Below are 17,780 nucleotides of genomic sequence, written 5' to 3' on the forward strand. Positions count from 1 at the left end.
CCAGGTTTGCCATTGGTAATCCACACATTGGCCAGCAAAGTACCACCAGTGTGTCTGCAACTGGCCCATGTGTGGGCCACCAAAGGGCCGTCATTCTTTGCGGTATGTGGGTCATGTGTAAGCACATTGTGTGGGCCAGATCTGGGCCATACCAATTTTGCTATGTGGGTTATTGTTCTACCTCTGACCTGTAAGTTTGATTAATCATTATGCTGATAACGCCTTTTATAATACAACAGATGTCCAACTATGGCCTTTTCAAGCTTATGTTAAATATTCCCAGTGACTTTCTCTCATTTAACTAATTAATTTCTGTAATTATAATTATTATTATTATTTTATATACGTGAATCTATGGATTCTTTCTTATCTTTTCTTTTCTTTTTTTTTCTTAAGAGCAATAGATTTACGCCCAATATCAGAGACTCTGGAGGTGGAAAGAGAGTCTTTAACCATAACCAGGAGTTAAAGCTGGATCCGGGCCAGACCTGTTTTCTATGAGCCTGGGCCACATAAACCAAACCACAATCGAGCCAGATGTGGCATACCATGACATAGACAGTGCCATGACACACGTCTTATCATGCCAGAAGTCAGCCAGCAGTGCCAGCTTGACACCAGATCCGGGCCATACCTGTCCGCTATGTGGGAGAGGACAAAGAGGCTATAGAAGAACAGGAAGAATGAAGCAGCAAATAGTGAAGTTAGGTGGAAAAACAAAAATAATTTTCACAAAGTAATTTTTCAAGTATATCAAGGATGCTTTCAGTAGCAGCAGTAGTAGTAGTCATAAACGATATTGATTAATCAAACAGATCAGGCCAGAACTTACACAGGAAGAAAAAATCTCCTGAGCTTAAACAAACAGAGAACAAACTCCCTCCATGCAAGAGGATTTCTTTCTTTCTTTTTGTCTTTTCTTTTTTACATGCTTTATTGAAAACTAAAGTGACAAGAGGTACACTCGAGAGACGTCAACAAGATCTTGAGTTAGCAGCCACAGACCACTGCTCTTTTCTTGTCTCTTCTTACTGATTTTTCTCTAGTTTTGCTTTTGTTAGTGTCTTTTTCATTGCTAGTAGCATGAAAATGTAGCTTTAGCTTTACTTCATGATGAAAATGAAGTAAAGCTACAGCTTGGTAACTGTCCCACACTCTGGCTCCTCTTTTCCTTTAAATGCACTTTTATCACGTCCCCCCACCCAGGATGCAGTAAAAGGACTAGATGTTATAATCCCTGATAATGCATTGCTTCAAATGGAGAAAGTCTTGAGGGATGGCTGCTATGAGGAAAGGCACCCCAGAAACTTTACCAGCGGGACACATCGTTGTGTGCCTCAACTCCACAGGGTCCTTGGATAGAAAAGGGATACAAAAGGTGATAGAGAGAAGTAAGACAAAAGAGACAAGATAGTAGAGAAGAGAGCTGGAAGGGGGACGCCTGATCTGGCATCCCACACCTCCCTGTCGGATCGGGCTGTAGGCTCTACCTCCCCAAGTCCCCAAGGGGAAAAGAGCAGAAGGGAGAAGAGCTGAACATTTTTTCTTTTCTTGTTTTTTTCAATCCTCTCATTTGCTGCAACTGGTGGAACTTTAACCTTTGTCAAAAAGGAAAGCTTAATATTAAAAGTATAGAGGTCATCTGTCTCCTGAATAGCTGGTTCCACAGTAGAGGAGCCTTTAGCTAGAAGGCTCTGTGTCCCATTCTACTTGAATTACCCTCAAAACCACAAGTAAACCAGCAGTCTGAGAGCGACGCACTTTATTGCTCTGGATTTAGCAGGGAGCCGATGGAGAGAAGCTAATATCTAATGTTTCTTTCTATTCTCTGCACTCTCAGAAATAGAGGTACGAGAGAAGAACATTTTTGTGCCTATAGGTACATTTTTTGTAAATGTTCCCTTAAAAGTACAATACTGGTCTTTAAAAGTCCAGAAATGCCCCTTTAAAGGTTCAGTTTGAAATAAAGTACAAATCTGTACCATTTTGACCTGTACTGCAGTGACAGTGGCAGAATATGGTAATGGGTCAGCATGGGAAAATCTGGATGGGCCTGGTTAATTGTAAAATTCATATGAGATGTGAGTGTGCTCATAAAAGCTACATGTTATAATCAAATCTGTTGGTCCTCTCCTCTGTACGTAAATTATCCTATGATGCAAAGAATATCTGTAACCTACCTTTGTGTAAGTTATGTTAAATTATATTAAAAAAAACACACACACAATGACATGCAGGCACAACCAAATGATGTTAAAAAAAAACTGGTCCATTTCCATTTTATTAAGTTCCAGTTATAATTTTTAATGTTTTAAATCTTGGTTGTAGCCTTCAAAAACGTGAAATCATTTTACAGTTATGTTTGGCCATTTACTTTTTCGCTTTTACTACATCCTAGAATTGTTCATTAATTGTGAGGTTTTTATGGAATTTGCAACATCAAGTTAAACCGAGGTTCTTTGGAAGTTAAAATGTCAAGCAGATTTTTATGTTACGGTGACTACATTTTGTAAGTTACAAATATAGTTCGCCAAGACAGCATAACGGTTTCTAAACAACTGCGCATTAATACCACAATGTTGTATTTTCATGTGTCAAGTTCGCAACGCGCATTAATCCCAAAGGCTGAAAAGCCAGCAGCGATGAGTGCTCCGCCTCCGCGCTGACTAGCGTTGACACAGAAAATGACTCTCAGGGGGTTATTGATGGAGGAGCTCCTTAAAAAGTTGATGGAAGAAGGCATTGATGTGTCAGACGACGAGGCGCAAAGGTTTAGAGGTAAGTCGGGTGTGATTTTGTGTTTTTATAAAAATTACAACGTGTAATTTTACAGTAGAGTTAGCAAAAGTCCGAAGAGCTAGATTTAACATGGGTGAAAGCTAGCAGTTAGCTAAGTTTTAAACAAAGAAAGATACAAATGTGGACTATTTAGACTGTTGGTGGAATGTTCAACGTCTGTCTGCCCGCCGTATTCGAGTGTTTTATCAATAAATAGTGACTAACCGTGTACAACAATGTAGAAAAATCAATAATTTCTCAAAACGTGCTAGTATGTAAATATAGTTATTAACAAAATCGTTTTCTAAGCAAAATTTATCGCATCTAACTTGTTTCCCGCTCAAAGGGATTTTAAACAATGGAAGGTACACATTTGTACCATTCCACCTACTTAGTGGGATTTTCGAATATGAGAGCTGTAAGCTCTGCGCAGGGACACTGTCTGCAAACACCTGTGATGCCAGCTAGCTGCTCGATCAGGGATCGATTTATAATTTCAAATAAACCAAAATCAAGGAGGCAAATTGTGGGCAGCAAAAACAGACAAGATAGCCTAGGATTCTATTCTATCCACAACTCGGGTTATTGTTTTGGTTGCAATGAATAATGCCTACAGCCAACAGGCAATCGGCGCAAGGATTTCCCCCCCCCCCAAAAGAAATTTGAAAATGGTTTTATTTTTATTTCATACTGTACTTTATATTTCAGATAACGATGTACAACATTGAAGGTACAGTTGAAGGTCCAGTGTCCCAAGCAAACCAGAGGTAGGTTGTGATAAATGTCTAAATTTGCATATGCATTTAAGTGCTTGCAAAATGGCTAGTTAATGCTGTTTTCCTACTGTATTGCAGTTCTATACCTTCTTGCCTGCAGTTATTTCCATTCCAAAATTCCCACAAGATGTCCAGAGTCGCTTGGATCTCAAAGAACCAGTCCAGAAAGAACAGAAGTACCGAAACAAAATAATTGGGACTCTTTATGAAATGCTGTCACAGTACACAATGTAAGGGTTCCTTTCTGAATAATTACATTAATTTCTTAATATTAATATTGCTGTTGTACGAGAGGCAGAGAACAAATGGTTAGCCCATCTGCCTCCCAATCTGGAGACCAGCGTTCGAGTCTGGCGTGACACACGGTTCCAATGAACTGGCAATAGTGGTAAAACCATACATCCTGTGTCTCCAGACCTTGTCTGGACTATGATATCCAAAGTGTTCATTTTCGAATTTGCTCAAGAGTAAATTAATAATTCAGGACTGCAGTCAATTAATTAATGAAGTTTGGGAGAGGTGTGGCTGTTTGTCCGCGCCCATTTTTAAAAAATTAAAATCAACTTTAGCTACATTGATTTGACATTGGTCTATAACATACTATTTACGGTAATAACAATATGAGTAGAAGAATTGAAGAACAGAAAAGCCCCCAGAAAAGGATAAGAGTAATCAGTGTACTGTGTGTTGTTTTTCTTATGTTTGAAACAGGTACCCAACCCACTCAGACTACATCCAGGTCATCAAAGCCCTGATTGTGAAGTATCCTTTCTTAAGAGATGTACACGGAAATGGTTATGTGAGTACCTCTCCTTTTTTGTTTCTTTTATAGATTATATTAATATAAAGTAAGCATAATTAACTACTTATATACATTTGAAACAACTAGGACACCTGGCACAGCCAACTCAAGAGAAAGTTCAAAGCAGAACGGGCTCCCCTAATCAGCAACGAAGAAGTGAACCGGGTTAAAGAAAAGTTTGGACGCACGCAGAAACATCGGACCACAGAGGAATCCAGCAGCTCCTGTCTGAAGAGACTGAAGCCCTCTCTCGTAAATCCTCACACCCTCAGCCTCTAAGAGCTAAGGTAACATATGTAGTCTTATTATGTTCACTGTAAAGCTAAAAGTAAACATTAATTGAAAGAAACATGTTAACAGATAACATTAACATAGAAAAAGGAACTTCACAGTTGATTTAACAAAAGTCAGCTCAACTTGCAATTCCTATTCAACATTTTTGCATTTTTTTCAAAGCATTTGGTGTACAAATTACTGCATTTCGAGTAACATTAACTTATCAGATTTTACTTATGATAATACTGATATCTGCTTTGACAAAGGATTCGTGCTTTGTGGGGGAAGATGCAGCCTCCGTTGATGCTCATATCAAGGTGCTAAATGATCAGCACAGGACGCTACATCCTGACACAGCACTGGTGAAAGACCGCATGACAAAAACCTTTGCATGGAGACGTCAAGAGGTAGCTGAAGGAATGTGTACTGTGGACCTATTAAAGAGATATCCATTCCTGGGGACATCTGCAGGGGTAAGAATTGTTAAGATGATTGGGCAAACAGCTAATGATTTTTTTGTCTGTAAATCTGATTATTATTTTCTGTACTAACTGATTAATCAATCTGTTTATTATCTTTAGAATTTTTGTTCAAGGGTTAAAGCACTTTACATTTATCTCCAGTCTGTGTCTTTAAACATGTCAAAAGTTTAAATCCTCAATGTAAAATGTCATTCTTTTGTCTATTCTGCTCTTTTCATTTCCAGTTGTGTGATGAGGTTGATTTAATGCATCCCTGCCAAGACAACATCTGTTGCCGCTTTAGCGAGAACTTCACTGCTGTTCTTCAAAATGTTCTTCAAATGACCAAGGATTTGCCACTGAAGAAGGTCTACATGGAGGCAAGAGAGAATGCACTGGCTGAAGACATTACAGGTACTAATTTGACCTCATACAAATAGTAAATTTTGTGACAATTCATTTGCGCTCTCTTCCAAAGATAATTGATGTACCATAGTGCCATGTCAAGAGCATGTTAATGGGAATTTGCATGCTATCAAAATCTAATGAAGTGCATTTGCATCTGTATGACCTAGGAATTGACTTCAAGGGGGCACTTCTCCTCTTGCCATCCATCTTCAAGGAGAAGATAGAAGATTTCATCATCCTTGGAGAGGTAAATGCATGATGCAATGCATAGCCTTTGGCCACAAGTTTCATTCTCGGTGTTTTGTTGGCATGGAGCTGAATTCAGCTGCGGTTCAGCATCACAGCTAAGCTAATGTAGGGGAAACACTGCTGTTAATCCACAGACTTACAGAATGCTCTGGAAATGAACAAAAGTTTTACAGATGTGCATTTTCAGGATAAAGTGCTTCAGCGTGTGTCTGCTATATCTGTCAGCAGTGTCAAATATGAACTTGAGGATGTTTTTGTAGTTGGCCATGTACACACTGAAGCCATACCTATATTCTTTAAAATCAAGTATATTTTGAATGTTGATACTTGTTGGGTATTGTGTGGGAAACTGTTACTTCCTCGCACTTATGAATGTCATTTCCATGCTTACCAAGTGGCAGTTGACAATAGAGATGGACCGATCCGATATTACGTATCGGTATCGGTCCGATACTGACGTAAATTGCTGGATCGGATATCGGTGAGAAATAAAAAATGTAATCCGATCCATTAAATATCAAAAAAAGCACCTCACAAAACTTGCTACATGGCGTAACTCGGCTCATAACCGTAGCACGTCGGAGCAGTGTGCTCATGTGATAGAGCGGCTGTGTGTATTTGTAGCCTCGCTACCAAACCAGCATTTCATCTCCGAGGAAGTTATCCCAGAGAGAAGTAAAGCAAGTGTGTAAGTTCATCTCTGAATGTTTGTAAAGCGTTCCCACGTTAAGCTTAACAACCGATATATGGAGCGACTGCCTCTTCTCTCTCCCTCCCTCTCCTGCCGCTACTTCATGAAAGTGCTTAATGATCAGCTGATCGGCTTTTCTGTCGCGAGTCCGTCTCTCTTCTTTGTTTTTGGCCCACTTTGCACCAGAAAGAGGAAACCAGCGGCTGAACAACAGCAGCACGTTTAACCTTGATAAGCTGTCGTTAGAATTTATTTAATATTACTTTCTACACCAGGATCCTTTTCTACGTAGCTGACGGCTGGTAACTGTGCAGGGGCGGATCTAGCAAAGTTTAGCCAGGGGGGCCGATAGGGCATTAACAGGGAAAAGGGGGGCACAGAGACATACTTTTCTTTCTTATTCTCATTTAAAATGTCTAGCTTTTAATAAATAATTATCTGAATCTCACACCCAAAGTTTTAATCTGATGTAAAATGTATAGAAGTCCATTACTGTATATAGTAACTGTTAAGTCTAATATACCCTAGTAAGCTATAGTACTTTTTCCTTTGGGAAGATACCATCTGTGCAGTCTGCAATTCTGTAGAAGAAAGATGTTGAATCTATTTAATTATTCTTGAAAAATAATTTATTTCTGTGCATTTTTTTTTCACACTGCATCAAATTAAAGTTGATTACGTTGATTAAGCATCATGAGGTGGAGGGTGGGGGGTGGTTCCCTTTTTTTTTTTGCTGGGAGTTTGCAACCCTATTAGTTAGGTTGCTTAATATTTCTGCTAAGTACTCTTTAAAATACCAGAATAGGAAGGATGGAGCAGGTTTAAGTTTATTAGATTGATCAGTATTGCTGAACTATGAAATATTTTGGGTGCAGTGTATTTTTTACATACAGGTATAACAGAATAGCTTTAGTGTTGTTGTTTATTTAAACTTGAGTATGAACTTATACAAAATGCAGCAAGATATTAAAAAAACTGTTTTATTGATTAAAAAACACACTATATCGGATTCATATCGGTATCGGCAGATATCCAAATTTATGATATCGGTATCGGTATCGGACATAAAAAAGTGGTATCGTGCCATCTCTAGTTGACAATGACTGGATCCTGTTCAATCCAGGAAATGAATTAGACTTTCAAGCTCTAGACACCTATTTAGTTGATGATAGGCTGTTTGTGTCCTTGAGGTATTCTGTGTGACGTTGCAAGCACATTTTCCACTTTGTCTATATATATGACATATATATATTCTGGCTTGTTGAAGTAGAGCAAAACATTTGTGTGGACAGTTTTTTAAATACATGCCATCTCTGTGATCCGTCAAAAACATTGTGTTCAGGTGTTTAATGTCTTTATGTGATTGTTTACTTTTTTTAAATGAATGTATTTTTCTTGACATGTCCTATGGCAATATACGAATGTAATCAAGGATGTATTCCTGTGGTTGTTTAAATGCTTTGATGTGATTCTATTATCGAAAATAAATGGTTAAATAACCAAATATTTTGGACTATTGGGGGTACATTTTTGTCTCTTTAGGTACGAAATAGGTTGTCGCTGGGGGGGTACCCTCATAGGTACCCTATTGTACCCTTTTCAAGGGAACATTTCTGTACTATAGTTTGAAGGTACATTTATGTCTTAGGAAAGTACATGATTGTACTTCAGATGGTACAACTTCATAAGGTACAAAAATGTACCACGCCTAAAGGGTACAGAAATGTCCTTCAAAAAGGAACACCCCCAGCGACAAGCATTTGTACCCTTTTTGGTACACTTTGGTACCCCTATTTCTGAGAGTGTGAAGTACATGCAGAAAAGCAGCCTGACACCAGGTCTCCCCTTTAGGATCTCAGCAGTACAGATCAGTTTTGTTTCTGTCACTAAATAAAAATAATGATCTTTTTCCTCTTCTTGTTTCTGTCTTCTTCAGATGACTGGGCAGTGAAGCTGCAGCATGGAAACTCTCTATGCTGGCTTGTACATGAGAGACACGAGAGTTCTGGGACACTGAACATGGGACAGGATGGATGTGGTCTGATGGCTGTTTGGTACATTTTTTTTTTAACTGGAAAACAGGTGGGCCAAACAATTACAGAGGAAAGGAAGACCGTGTTACAAACAACTATCATACAGCTAAGAAGTGAATTGACAGCAAATGCGCTGATAGTTTTGCATCTGTGTAAAACACAAAGTCTGTGCTTAGAAATTAAGATACTAATTCATCATGAACATGCTATGGTGACATGCATAAATGATGCTCTTTAATGTAAGGAATTTGATTGGTCTTTGTTTATGAGAGCAGCTACTTGCCTTGTCTTGTTACAACTGTCCTGTTTCTTTAATCGTTATGCTGAAAAGGCCTTTGATCAAACCATAAATATAGAATTACATCAAAAACAGTCACGTTCTCCTGGAAGTACCAAGAAACGTGACTGTTCAACTATTAACTTTTTGGCATGTGATGTTTTTTTCTGACTTATGTTTATTGTTATTGTGTACAATGGAAAGCTTTGGTCCATGTGGCCAATGATGTCACACCAGCCATGAAAACACACTCTCACTCAGCTATAAAAGAAAGCAGCTTCAGCTCTGCAGAAATCTGAACATCCTGTACAAAGAAGCTTCAGCAGCTCCTCATCACACTTTGAGACTTAAAGCTCCAACATGATCTTGCTCCTCTTCCCGTTCGGTCTGGCTCTGGGTGCTCCTTCTGAGGCTCCTTCTGATGGCAGTGAAGTGAAGCTACAGCTTGGTAACTGTCTCATATTCTGACTGCTCTTTTCTCTATATTTACCTTTATTTGTGTCTTTATTTATTTCACTGTGAGAACATGTTGTTCATGTTTCTGATGTTTCCGTTTCAGCAGATTCTGAGATACAAAATTCTTGGTGTTGGACTGTAGCATAGATTTTTTCCCAATGTCTATACTGTAGAGTTATGATAAAAAACTTGCTTGTAAACACAATAAGAGCAGCTTACTTCTCTGCATGTTTTAACTTTCACATTGTCAACTGTGCAGATATACTTCTCTGATGTACTGGAGAGCCAAACAATGGTGGAACAAATGAACACTGTGTTCACACTAACTATTCAAACTTAAAGAAGTGGAATGATCACCAATGTTCTATCAATTTACCTTCTGTTTGTGCAACACGGATAAACTGCCCTTAGAAACTGAACTGTACATGTAAACCTGCACTGTTTATGTTATCTGTCTCTATGTGTTTGTGCAAAAGTCACAAAATTTCACCAGCCTTGATTTTCATGAATCTGGAATCAACAATTGGCATCTGGCAAGAGGATATTTACTCATCGCAAAGACTTGTTGGCACATAAATAAATGATTAAAATAGCTCTGAATTAAAAGGAATGAAAAGTTATAATGAAAATTCATGAAAATTCATGATCAGTGCCTCCACTGTGTGTCTCTGGGGTTACGAGGCATGTGACAAAATGCAAGCACATGCCCGCAACATCAGTTACCCCAATTTCATCAGTACACAGTTATTGAAGCTGAGTATATCAAAAGGAGGCAAATGGAGAAAAGATACTTCTACCTTTATCATTACCAAAACTAACTCAAATCTTATTAAGATTTATTTATTAAGATTTATTTAATTCATTCATTAATTTATTCATTCTAAAAAGAAAACAAGACAGGAGTATATCACTGAGGAGGCCAGGAAAGAGGTACAACAGTGAGTGTCTACAGCCATCTGTAAAGTGAAAAAGTTAACAAAAAAAAAAAAGAAAAGCTTTGAATGTTCTTCAGGAAATCTGGAGAACCTTTCCTGAAGACTGAAGTCATACCAAACATTGACTTTCAAGCTTCCCTCCCTCCTGCTTTAACAGCAGCAGATTAAATGTGCACATCTAACCTTACTGCACAAGGAGATTTCTAGTTTTTATTTAAAGTGTCGTACATTTCGTCATAGATTTGTTCCTCGTGCATTAGGTTTTATTGAAGTTATCATCTTGTTTTTGTCAGGAAAAAAAAGGTTGTTGACGGTGTGTTGATGCTTTTCTATAGTCCTGTCCAGCTCGTCTCAGGTAACAGCCTTTCTCCTGGTACCTCCTACACACTCTTGAGACTGCGCCTGGGACTCACAGCAGACCTTCTTGCAACAGCATGTATGGATGTGCTAACACTGACTTTCTGGCTGTAAATCTGTGTCCCTATTATTTGCCCAGAGAATTCACACACACTATTGTTGTCATTGTTTACATTCCTCCAATCTGACGCAGAGACTGTGAGTGATGTCATCCACTCCACTGTTGCTAAAGTGCAACAGTACCTACTGTATGGAAACAAAGAGAATGTACACAAAGTTGTCATTTGCCAAGTTCATTTGCACCAAAGCATGTGAAATGGATTCAAAATATTCATGCTTCTTAAATGGACAGATTAGCAGGTAAACTTAAGAAAATGATGTTCATGAATCATACTGTGATGCTTCAGTGCTACCATACATTGTAGTTTATTTGATTTGTTTTTTTATTTAATGAGCTCCCAGAACTTCTTCTGTATTTTTACATGTTTATTTCTTACAATTTATGTCCAAAGAGTTGTGCTGACAGATTTTTTTCTATGTCATGTAGAAAAACAATATGTAACTTCTTCACACTGACAGAAAGGGGAGTTTAACTGGTCTGCCCCACTTAAGATCAAAGTGGGCTGTATGTGGCCCACTGTGTAAAATGAGTTTGGGGCTGGCTATAAATTGGGACCCATCAAGACCATCATGGCTCCTCCAGCTTCCAACCCGGCTGTGTCTTTGTGTATTGTGTCTGATAAAGTTTGTTTATCTATAAGGGCTAGAATAGTTATTTGTGTATATATTGTACATATTAGTTATTGCCAAATGAAGCTTTCTGAAGCATTGAAAGTGTCAAGGCTGGGGCGGCAGTCGTGTGGAGGTGAGAAAGGAGGATCCAAAAGCAGACAGCGGCGGAGGTACAAGTGGGTTTTATTTAAGTGCACAATAACCAAGGTGTGGGCAGAACTGAACATAAACTTAAACTGGGAAAACTAATACAAAAGGAGGACATGGAGCGAGGAGCAGAGAGACACGGAGAAACACGGAATAACATTAAATACACGGAAGATTCACAGGGAAACACAGACGACGCGACGAGGAGCACAGGCAGACACACAGTATAAATACACACATCAGGTAATCAGGAAATGGCACACAGGAGGGGACACAGCTGGAACTAATGGACATACTGAGACACAGACCTACAAAGTAAAGCAGGAAACACACGGACTATTTTACAACACAAACGCGGGGACCCAAATGGAGCACAGAGGGAAGACACAGGTAGGGATAATAAACACGACGACCAAACCCAAAGAACTAATACAAAATCAGAATAAACTAGAAAATGATAATAATAAACTTAAAGCGCTGGGTCACCGACCCAGGACCACGACAGAAAGTAGTGCTGAAAAAGGGTTCATTACTCGAAGCTTTTTAACACTGTCCTCTTTGGTGACATCTAGTGGCCAGAAATATGAAGAGCTAATTAAATGAATTTTTAAATGAAATTAAATGAACTGCTTCATTATCATTTCCCACTCTACAGAGCTAATTTAACAGGTCGTGTTTAATATCATTTGTCATTTCTGTCTGATATGGGGCTACCACTGTAGGTTTTGGGGTAAAAAAATAGTTTTCTCTATTTAATGAATAAATCAAATAGAAATAGAATCCGCCATGTGGTGTGGGGGGCCAGGAGAAGGAGCTGGCTGTATGCTTCTCTCCACCCCAGAGTAAACAGAAACATCTCTTGGATCTGGGGGCGGATTGCCCCTCTGGGGGTGATGGTACCTGGACGACCAAAAAGCACCACTGAACAACACAGGAAATCATTCCTGCCCATGGCCATCTCCCTGTACAACTCCTCCATCTAATACACTGTAGACACTGCAATAGTTACACCCTTTTTGAAGACGCTATTTCTACTTTCCTGTAACATTCCTGTCAATATTCTTGATATTTATTTATAATCACCGCTGTTAATCCTTGAATATATTAGTGCTATTTTTAGATGTAAATCTGTAACATATTGTATCGTTTAATTAGTTTAGTCTGTTATTGACTGTACTGTAACCCACATAATTTTCTTAGGGAAGAGGCAGGGTACACCCTGGACAGATCGCCAGTCTCACAAAGGGCATGTTATTAGCAGTACAAGGATAAAGGTTTTTACCATTACTAGACAGTTTAACCGCATAAAATACAGACACTGTGTTTAGTGTTTCATCATTGAAAGAGGCATAAAAAGGGGCTCATACAAAAAATATACTGCAGTAGTTAGTTAGTTAGTTAGTTAGTTAGTTAGTTATAAGTGCAAAAACTTCATGTGTTGAGAGGTAGGAGAGAATAAACACTTTATTAACATTCAACCTGGTCTTAATTAACAACAATGCAAACAACTTTTCCAAGTCCCCACAGACTAAGAAGATTTTAAACTGTTTAAGCAAGAGATAGTTAACAACCATATCTATATTTTTTTTTACATTTTCTATATCTTTTCATCTGATTATGCAATGAAAGAATCATCATCATCATCATCATCATCTGACCCCTCAGCCTGAATGTAGCAAATAAACCAGGCAACATTTATGAGAAACTGCGCGACCTGGCAGGGACCATCTGAATGCCCTCCCCAGCTTTCTTAAGACTGTTTATGAATAAATAAACATTTTAATAGCACAATTTGTAAAATGCGTTACATAGTTATCTTACCAGGAGTTTTACTAATAATACATGAATTGCACAATTTTAAAATGTAGTAAATTGTCTGCTGTAAAGAACTTGTTGTGTTTTTTTTGGGGGGGGGTTACACTGGATAAAAAAACAAACAATATTAATACTGGACATTTCTTGTAAATCACTGCAGTAATTTCAAGGCCAAAAGCAACTTTTGCAGACAGGTAAGAGAGTCCAGAGCATCACAGCAGATTCTTCAATCCATTCAAACAGCTCCAACTCCCCACAGAAGGCCATCCACTTCCACACCTCGGCCCAAATATCACTGTCTGTGCCCTGCTATGGTTTAAACACACTTCATCGTGGAAGAAATAATTAACAGAAAGTATTTACATGACACTGTTATGAAAAAAAAATCTTCTTTGTACTTTAGGTCAACATTACATTGCAAGCAGCAACTGTCATCTCTACCTGTCTGTGAAACGTTCTCAGTGAATGGCATTGATGTGTTTTTTTTTTTTCCTTTAATAAAATTAATCAAAGAAGATTTGATTCTGGTTGTAATCCAGAGTATATTAATAAAACTGGTCTTAAGATATCTGCAAACTTTGTGACATCAAGTTGAATTTATAATAAAATGTAACTTAAAAATATGCAGAAGTCATTTCCACTTGATAGAAATGACTTCTCGATGGAAAGTCAGAATATGCCTGTTAAGTTTTTTTTGTTTAGGTTTGTTAAATAAGAGAAAACAGTTTTCAGCTCAGAGCTGTGTTCATTAAAACTGTGGCATCACAGTATCACTCTTGTTATCTTGGTGTAATTGTGAGAGATTCTACTCTCCTCGGGAGACATCGCCAGCAATTGTTTTCAACAAAAACTTAACAACAACAACATTTTATTGGTAGTCTTCTACCTTCCCGTCAGAGGCGGAGCCAGACATTTTATAAACATTTTATGTTATCTCTAAAAGAACCCCATCATTGTTGTTCGGCTTTTCATTTCGCCATTTGTTGATTCACTCGAAGAGCAAGTAACGTAATATGGGTAAAGTGATCAGTTTGATATCAATCTTTTGTGATACACCATCATATTTACATTATTTGTACAGTACAAATGATTTGCTTTGGTACCTGGTCAAACTTAAGCTCTCCCCTGTCTGCCTGGCTGCACTTCTCCTACAGCAAACTCGCAGGCAGCAGCTTCTCTCCCCTCGCTCACATGCGTAAGTGCTGTGCTCAGTCGCCTAGTGCCTGAGCTCGGATCATACTAAAATTAGAGGGAATTTACGACTGTGCGCTATGTGCTTCGAATATTGTGTGTAGTTTTTGTTTTATACAGTTGTCAGCCAGGCATCTAACTATGAAACAAATTACACTCCAAAAGACCCCGGGCTTCTGAAACAACAACTGGGGCTTAAGCCCAGCAAGCCCCCCCCCCCCCCCCCCCCCCGCTCCGCCAATGCTTCCCATGAGGCAACCATGAGATTGCTTTGTGAGTTTAGATGAATGTGAAGTGTTACAGCCTGGAAACAGTCCTGTGTTCTGGTACAGCTTCAGTGGCCATTGCTGCAGTTATACAGCCAAATTTAAGACCTGGGCTGATGCAGAGCTGCACTGTGTGTCAGAGGGAGCCAACCTGGTGTCTATCCACAGTTTGGAAGGAAGTTTATTAAACTGCTACTCCAAAACTTTGATCCTGCTCATAAACACATCTGGACTGGAATCAGTGACTCAGTCAGGATGGATTTGGGTTAATGCATGTGAAGTCAGCTTTGTTCTTAGAAATGATGGAGAGCTGAGCAACAGAGTATATAATGAGCACTGTGTGCATTTCAACCAGGCCACAGACTTGTTATGAAACAACAACACATTTGAAAACATTTTCTTGTGTTTGCTGAACTCTCGCACTGAGCAGCTTATTACTGATTTAACTCACTGATTTTACATCTGCTTTTCTGTGGTGATGATTAAGTGTGCTTAAGTACAAAAGTCTGAAAATTGTATTTTCATGCGTGCAAACAAGCCAAAAACATTTGGATAAAATCGCTGCACTATTTTTCCTAATTGAACAATAAAATAAATAAAGATTTAATTTAAAGAGTGTAAACAAATCTATTCTATCCACTGTCCTTCATCATGATCATTCACATTCACAGGCAAAAATATTATTGTATCCTAAACAAATATCAGAGCATGCTGCAGTTAAGACAGAAGAGAAACAGATTTTAAACAAGTTTTATTAAATGTTTAAAAGGACAGTTTTAGATTTATCCCTTCAGCTGCAGCCTTGATGGTTTTTAATGGGCTAAGAGCAAGGAAATAATACATGTAAAAAGACTTCAGCTTATAGGCTCGTGCAAATTTGGTACAAGGTCAGAAAGTACCAATATGTGTCCTGTCAGGATCAGATATTAATAAATTACAGAAAATTAAAGTTGCTGTAAAACTGTTTGCATCCAACAGGATAAAAATCAAGGAAATAAGCTGTATGTGTAATTCTATAGAATTTACATTTCTTACAGATTCTTAGGGAAAGATAAAGACTTCAGATGCCTTTGAAATCTCAGACCCTCCTACTGTCAGAGTTATCTTTCAAGCATCAACGCAAAAAAGAAAGAAATCCTCTTGCATGGAGGGAGTTTGTTGTCTTTCTGTTTACTAAAGCAGCTCTGGAGTCTCTTCTTTTCTCCTCCTGTAAAACTTCTGCCCTGTCTGTTTACTTAATCAATGCCTTTTATGACACAATAGAATATAATTGGACAGTAAAATCAGTCACAGTCACGTGTTGGTATTCGTTGGAATTCAATGGTCTTTTCTGGCTTGTGTTTAATGTTGTTTACAGTGGAGGGTTTTGGTCAGTTTGGCCAGTGATGTCACACCAGCAGTGAAAACACCCTCTCAGGCAGCTATAAAAGAAAGCAGCATGAACTCTTTGGAGGAATCCTGTACAAAGAAGCTTCAGCAGCTCCTCATCACACGTTGAGACTTAAAGCTCCAACATGATCTTGCTCCTCTTCTTGTTCGGTCTGGCTCTGGGTGCTCCTTCTGAGTCTCCTGATGAAAATGAAGTGAAGCTCCAACTTGGTAACTGTCACACATTCTGACTCTTCCATCCCTTCCTTTATTTTAGCTTTATTTGTGTGTGTGTTTAATTTTCTTTTAATCACAATTTAGTCAAACACTCCAAAAACATGTTGTTTAGATTTCTCATATCTCTGTTTCAGCAGTCAGTGATACAAAATTCTTGGTGTTAGGTTATTTTGTTTTGGATTTTTTTCCCTCCGTCACATTGGTTCAACTAGACCGTAAAGTTATGATAAAGACTTGCTAGTAAACATAATAAGAGCAGCTTATTTCTCTGCATGTTTTAACTTTGACAGTGTCAACTGTGCAGACATGCTTCTCTGATCTACCCTCTGAAAAATATATTTTTTCTAAAATGTCAGTCACACTGACAAAATTAGTTTGTATTTCATTAAGTTCTGACTGCTGTGTCTTCTTTAGATGACCACAGAGTTCAACTACTGCGTGAAAGCTGTCCCATGTTCTGGTACAGCTTCAATGGCCGCTGCTACAAATATGTGGCCACACACATGACCTGGGCTGATGCAGAGCTCTACTGTGTGTCACAACGAGCCAACCTGGTGTCTATCCACAGCAACGAGGAAGAGGAGTTTGTTAAATCATTAATTAAGAACTTTGATCATGCTGAGCGATGGACCTGGATTGGACTGAGTGACCTCCATAAAGAAGGCAGATGGATGTGGTCTGATGGTTGTGCAGTGAGTTTTGTCTACTGGCATGCAGGACAACCAGACAACGGTGGAACAAATGAACACTGTGTTCACACCAACTTGTTGGACTTAAAGAAGTGGAATGATCGCACATGTTCGCTCATTTTACCTTCTGTTTGTGCAACACGGATAACCTGCCCTTAGAAACTAAAATGTGTATTTTCCCTGCATTGTACAGAAGCAAAAACTTTTTTGCACATGAATGTTTAAAATTGCTCCAAAGTAAAATGAATAAACAATTATACATGAAAATTCATCATCAGTGCCTCCACTGTTTAACTCTGAGGTTACAGGGCCCATGACAAAACATGCAAGCGTGTAACTGGTGTCACAGACATGCGCTTGCATGTTTCATCAGCATGCAGTTAGTATTTCAAATAGGGATGAATGCAGAAAATGCACCTCCTCATTGATCTTCCCAGAATAACCTAAAATCTTGTTTTGTACAGTTTTTCTCAATTGATTTGGCTGAATTATCACAGCAGATAAGTCTTCATGCAATTCTCAAAACAGTGAGGGCATTTTTTCATAACACTCAACTGGACAAAATACGTTGATTTTTAACAATAATTTTTCCACATTCGTCAAACTTTGATAAGCCTTTTCGTGGCTGTCGCACAGGTGGTAGAGCAGGTCACCTACTAACCAGACAGTTGGTGGTTCAATCCCAGTCTGCCCCAATCTTCATACCAAATATGTTTATTTTTTTCCTCAAAACCTTACTGACCTCCATAAAGAAGGCAGATAGATGTGGTCTGATGGTTGTGCAGTAGATTATGTCTAATGGGATCCAGGACAACCAGACAACTGACGCAAAGAAG

General features: G+C 38.6%; 2 protein-coding genes across 4 annotated transcripts; both read left to right on the forward strand.

Moving 5' to 3' along the window:
• The first annotated feature begins 1,963 nt into the window (after positions 1-1,963).
• On the forward strand, positions 1,964-6,122 carry LOC109196673 (uncharacterized). 3 transcript variants are annotated; one of them, XM_019351085.2, is made up of 8 exons: positions 2,347-2,778; positions 3,487-3,545; positions 3,633-3,784; positions 4,266-4,353; positions 4,444-4,608; positions 4,899-5,105; positions 5,339-5,507; positions 5,669-6,122. In XM_019351085.2, exons 3-8 carry the CDS (start codon positions 3,765-3,767, stop codon positions 5,758-5,760), a joined length of 741 nt encoding a protein of 246 aa, XP_019206630.1. In that variant the 5' UTR covers positions 2,347-2,778; positions 3,487-3,545; positions 3,633-3,764; the 3' UTR covers positions 5,761-6,122. The 3 variants fall into 3 exon arrangements, 2 of the variants coding, with proteins under 2 accessions (XP_019206630.1, XP_019206631.1); XM_019351086.2 differs by having other exon boundaries at positions 3,655-3,784; XR_002058087.2 differs by lacking the exons at positions 5,339-5,507; positions 5,669-6,122 and having other exon boundaries at positions 1,964-2,778; positions 4,444-4,643; positions 4,899-5,017.
• Positions 6,123-11,405: 5,283 nt separating this feature from the next.
• LOC100696933 (lactose-binding lectin l-2) lies at positions 11,406-17,215 on the forward strand. Its single transcript, XM_019350463.2, has 3 exons — positions 11,406-11,768; positions 16,008-16,249; positions 16,670-17,215. Exons 2-3 carry the CDS (start codon positions 16,165-16,167, stop codon positions 17,101-17,103), a joined length of 519 nt encoding a protein of 172 aa, XP_019206008.1. The 5' UTR covers positions 11,406-11,768; positions 16,008-16,164; the 3' UTR covers positions 17,104-17,215.
• Positions 17,216-17,780: the final 565 nt, after the last annotated feature.

Source organism: Oreochromis niloticus, linkage group LG22 (genome assembly GCF_001858045.2).
Source record: "Oreochromis niloticus isolate F11D_XX linkage group LG22, O_niloticus_UMD_NMBU, whole genome shotgun sequence".
NCBI lineage: Eukaryota > Metazoa > Chordata > Actinopteri > Cichliformes > Cichlidae > Oreochromis > Oreochromis niloticus.

What these genes read in the sequence shown, in the direction of transcription:
- LOC109196673 (XM_019351085.2), top strand. Translation starts at nt 3,765, where the DNA reads ATGCTGTCACAGTACACAAT. An exon ending in ATGTACACGGAAATGGTTAT is followed by an intron (nt 4,354 to 4,443) that starts GTGAGTACCTCT and finishes TGAAACAACTAG; the next exon opens with GACACCTGGCACAGCCAACT. An exon ending in ACTGGCTGAAGACATTACAG is followed by an intron (nt 5,508 to 5,668) that starts GTACTAATTTGA and finishes TGTATGACCTAG; the next exon opens with GAATTGACTTCAAGGGGGCA.
- LOC100696933 (XM_019350463.2), top strand. Translation starts at nt 16,165, where the DNA reads ATGATCTTGCTCCTCTTCTTGTTCGGTCTGGCTCTGGGTGCTCCTTCT. An exon ending in TGAAGTGAAGCTCCAACTTG is followed by an intron (nt 16,250 to 16,669) that starts GTAACTGTCACA and finishes TGTCTTCTTTAG; the next exon opens with ATGACCACAGAGTTCAACTA.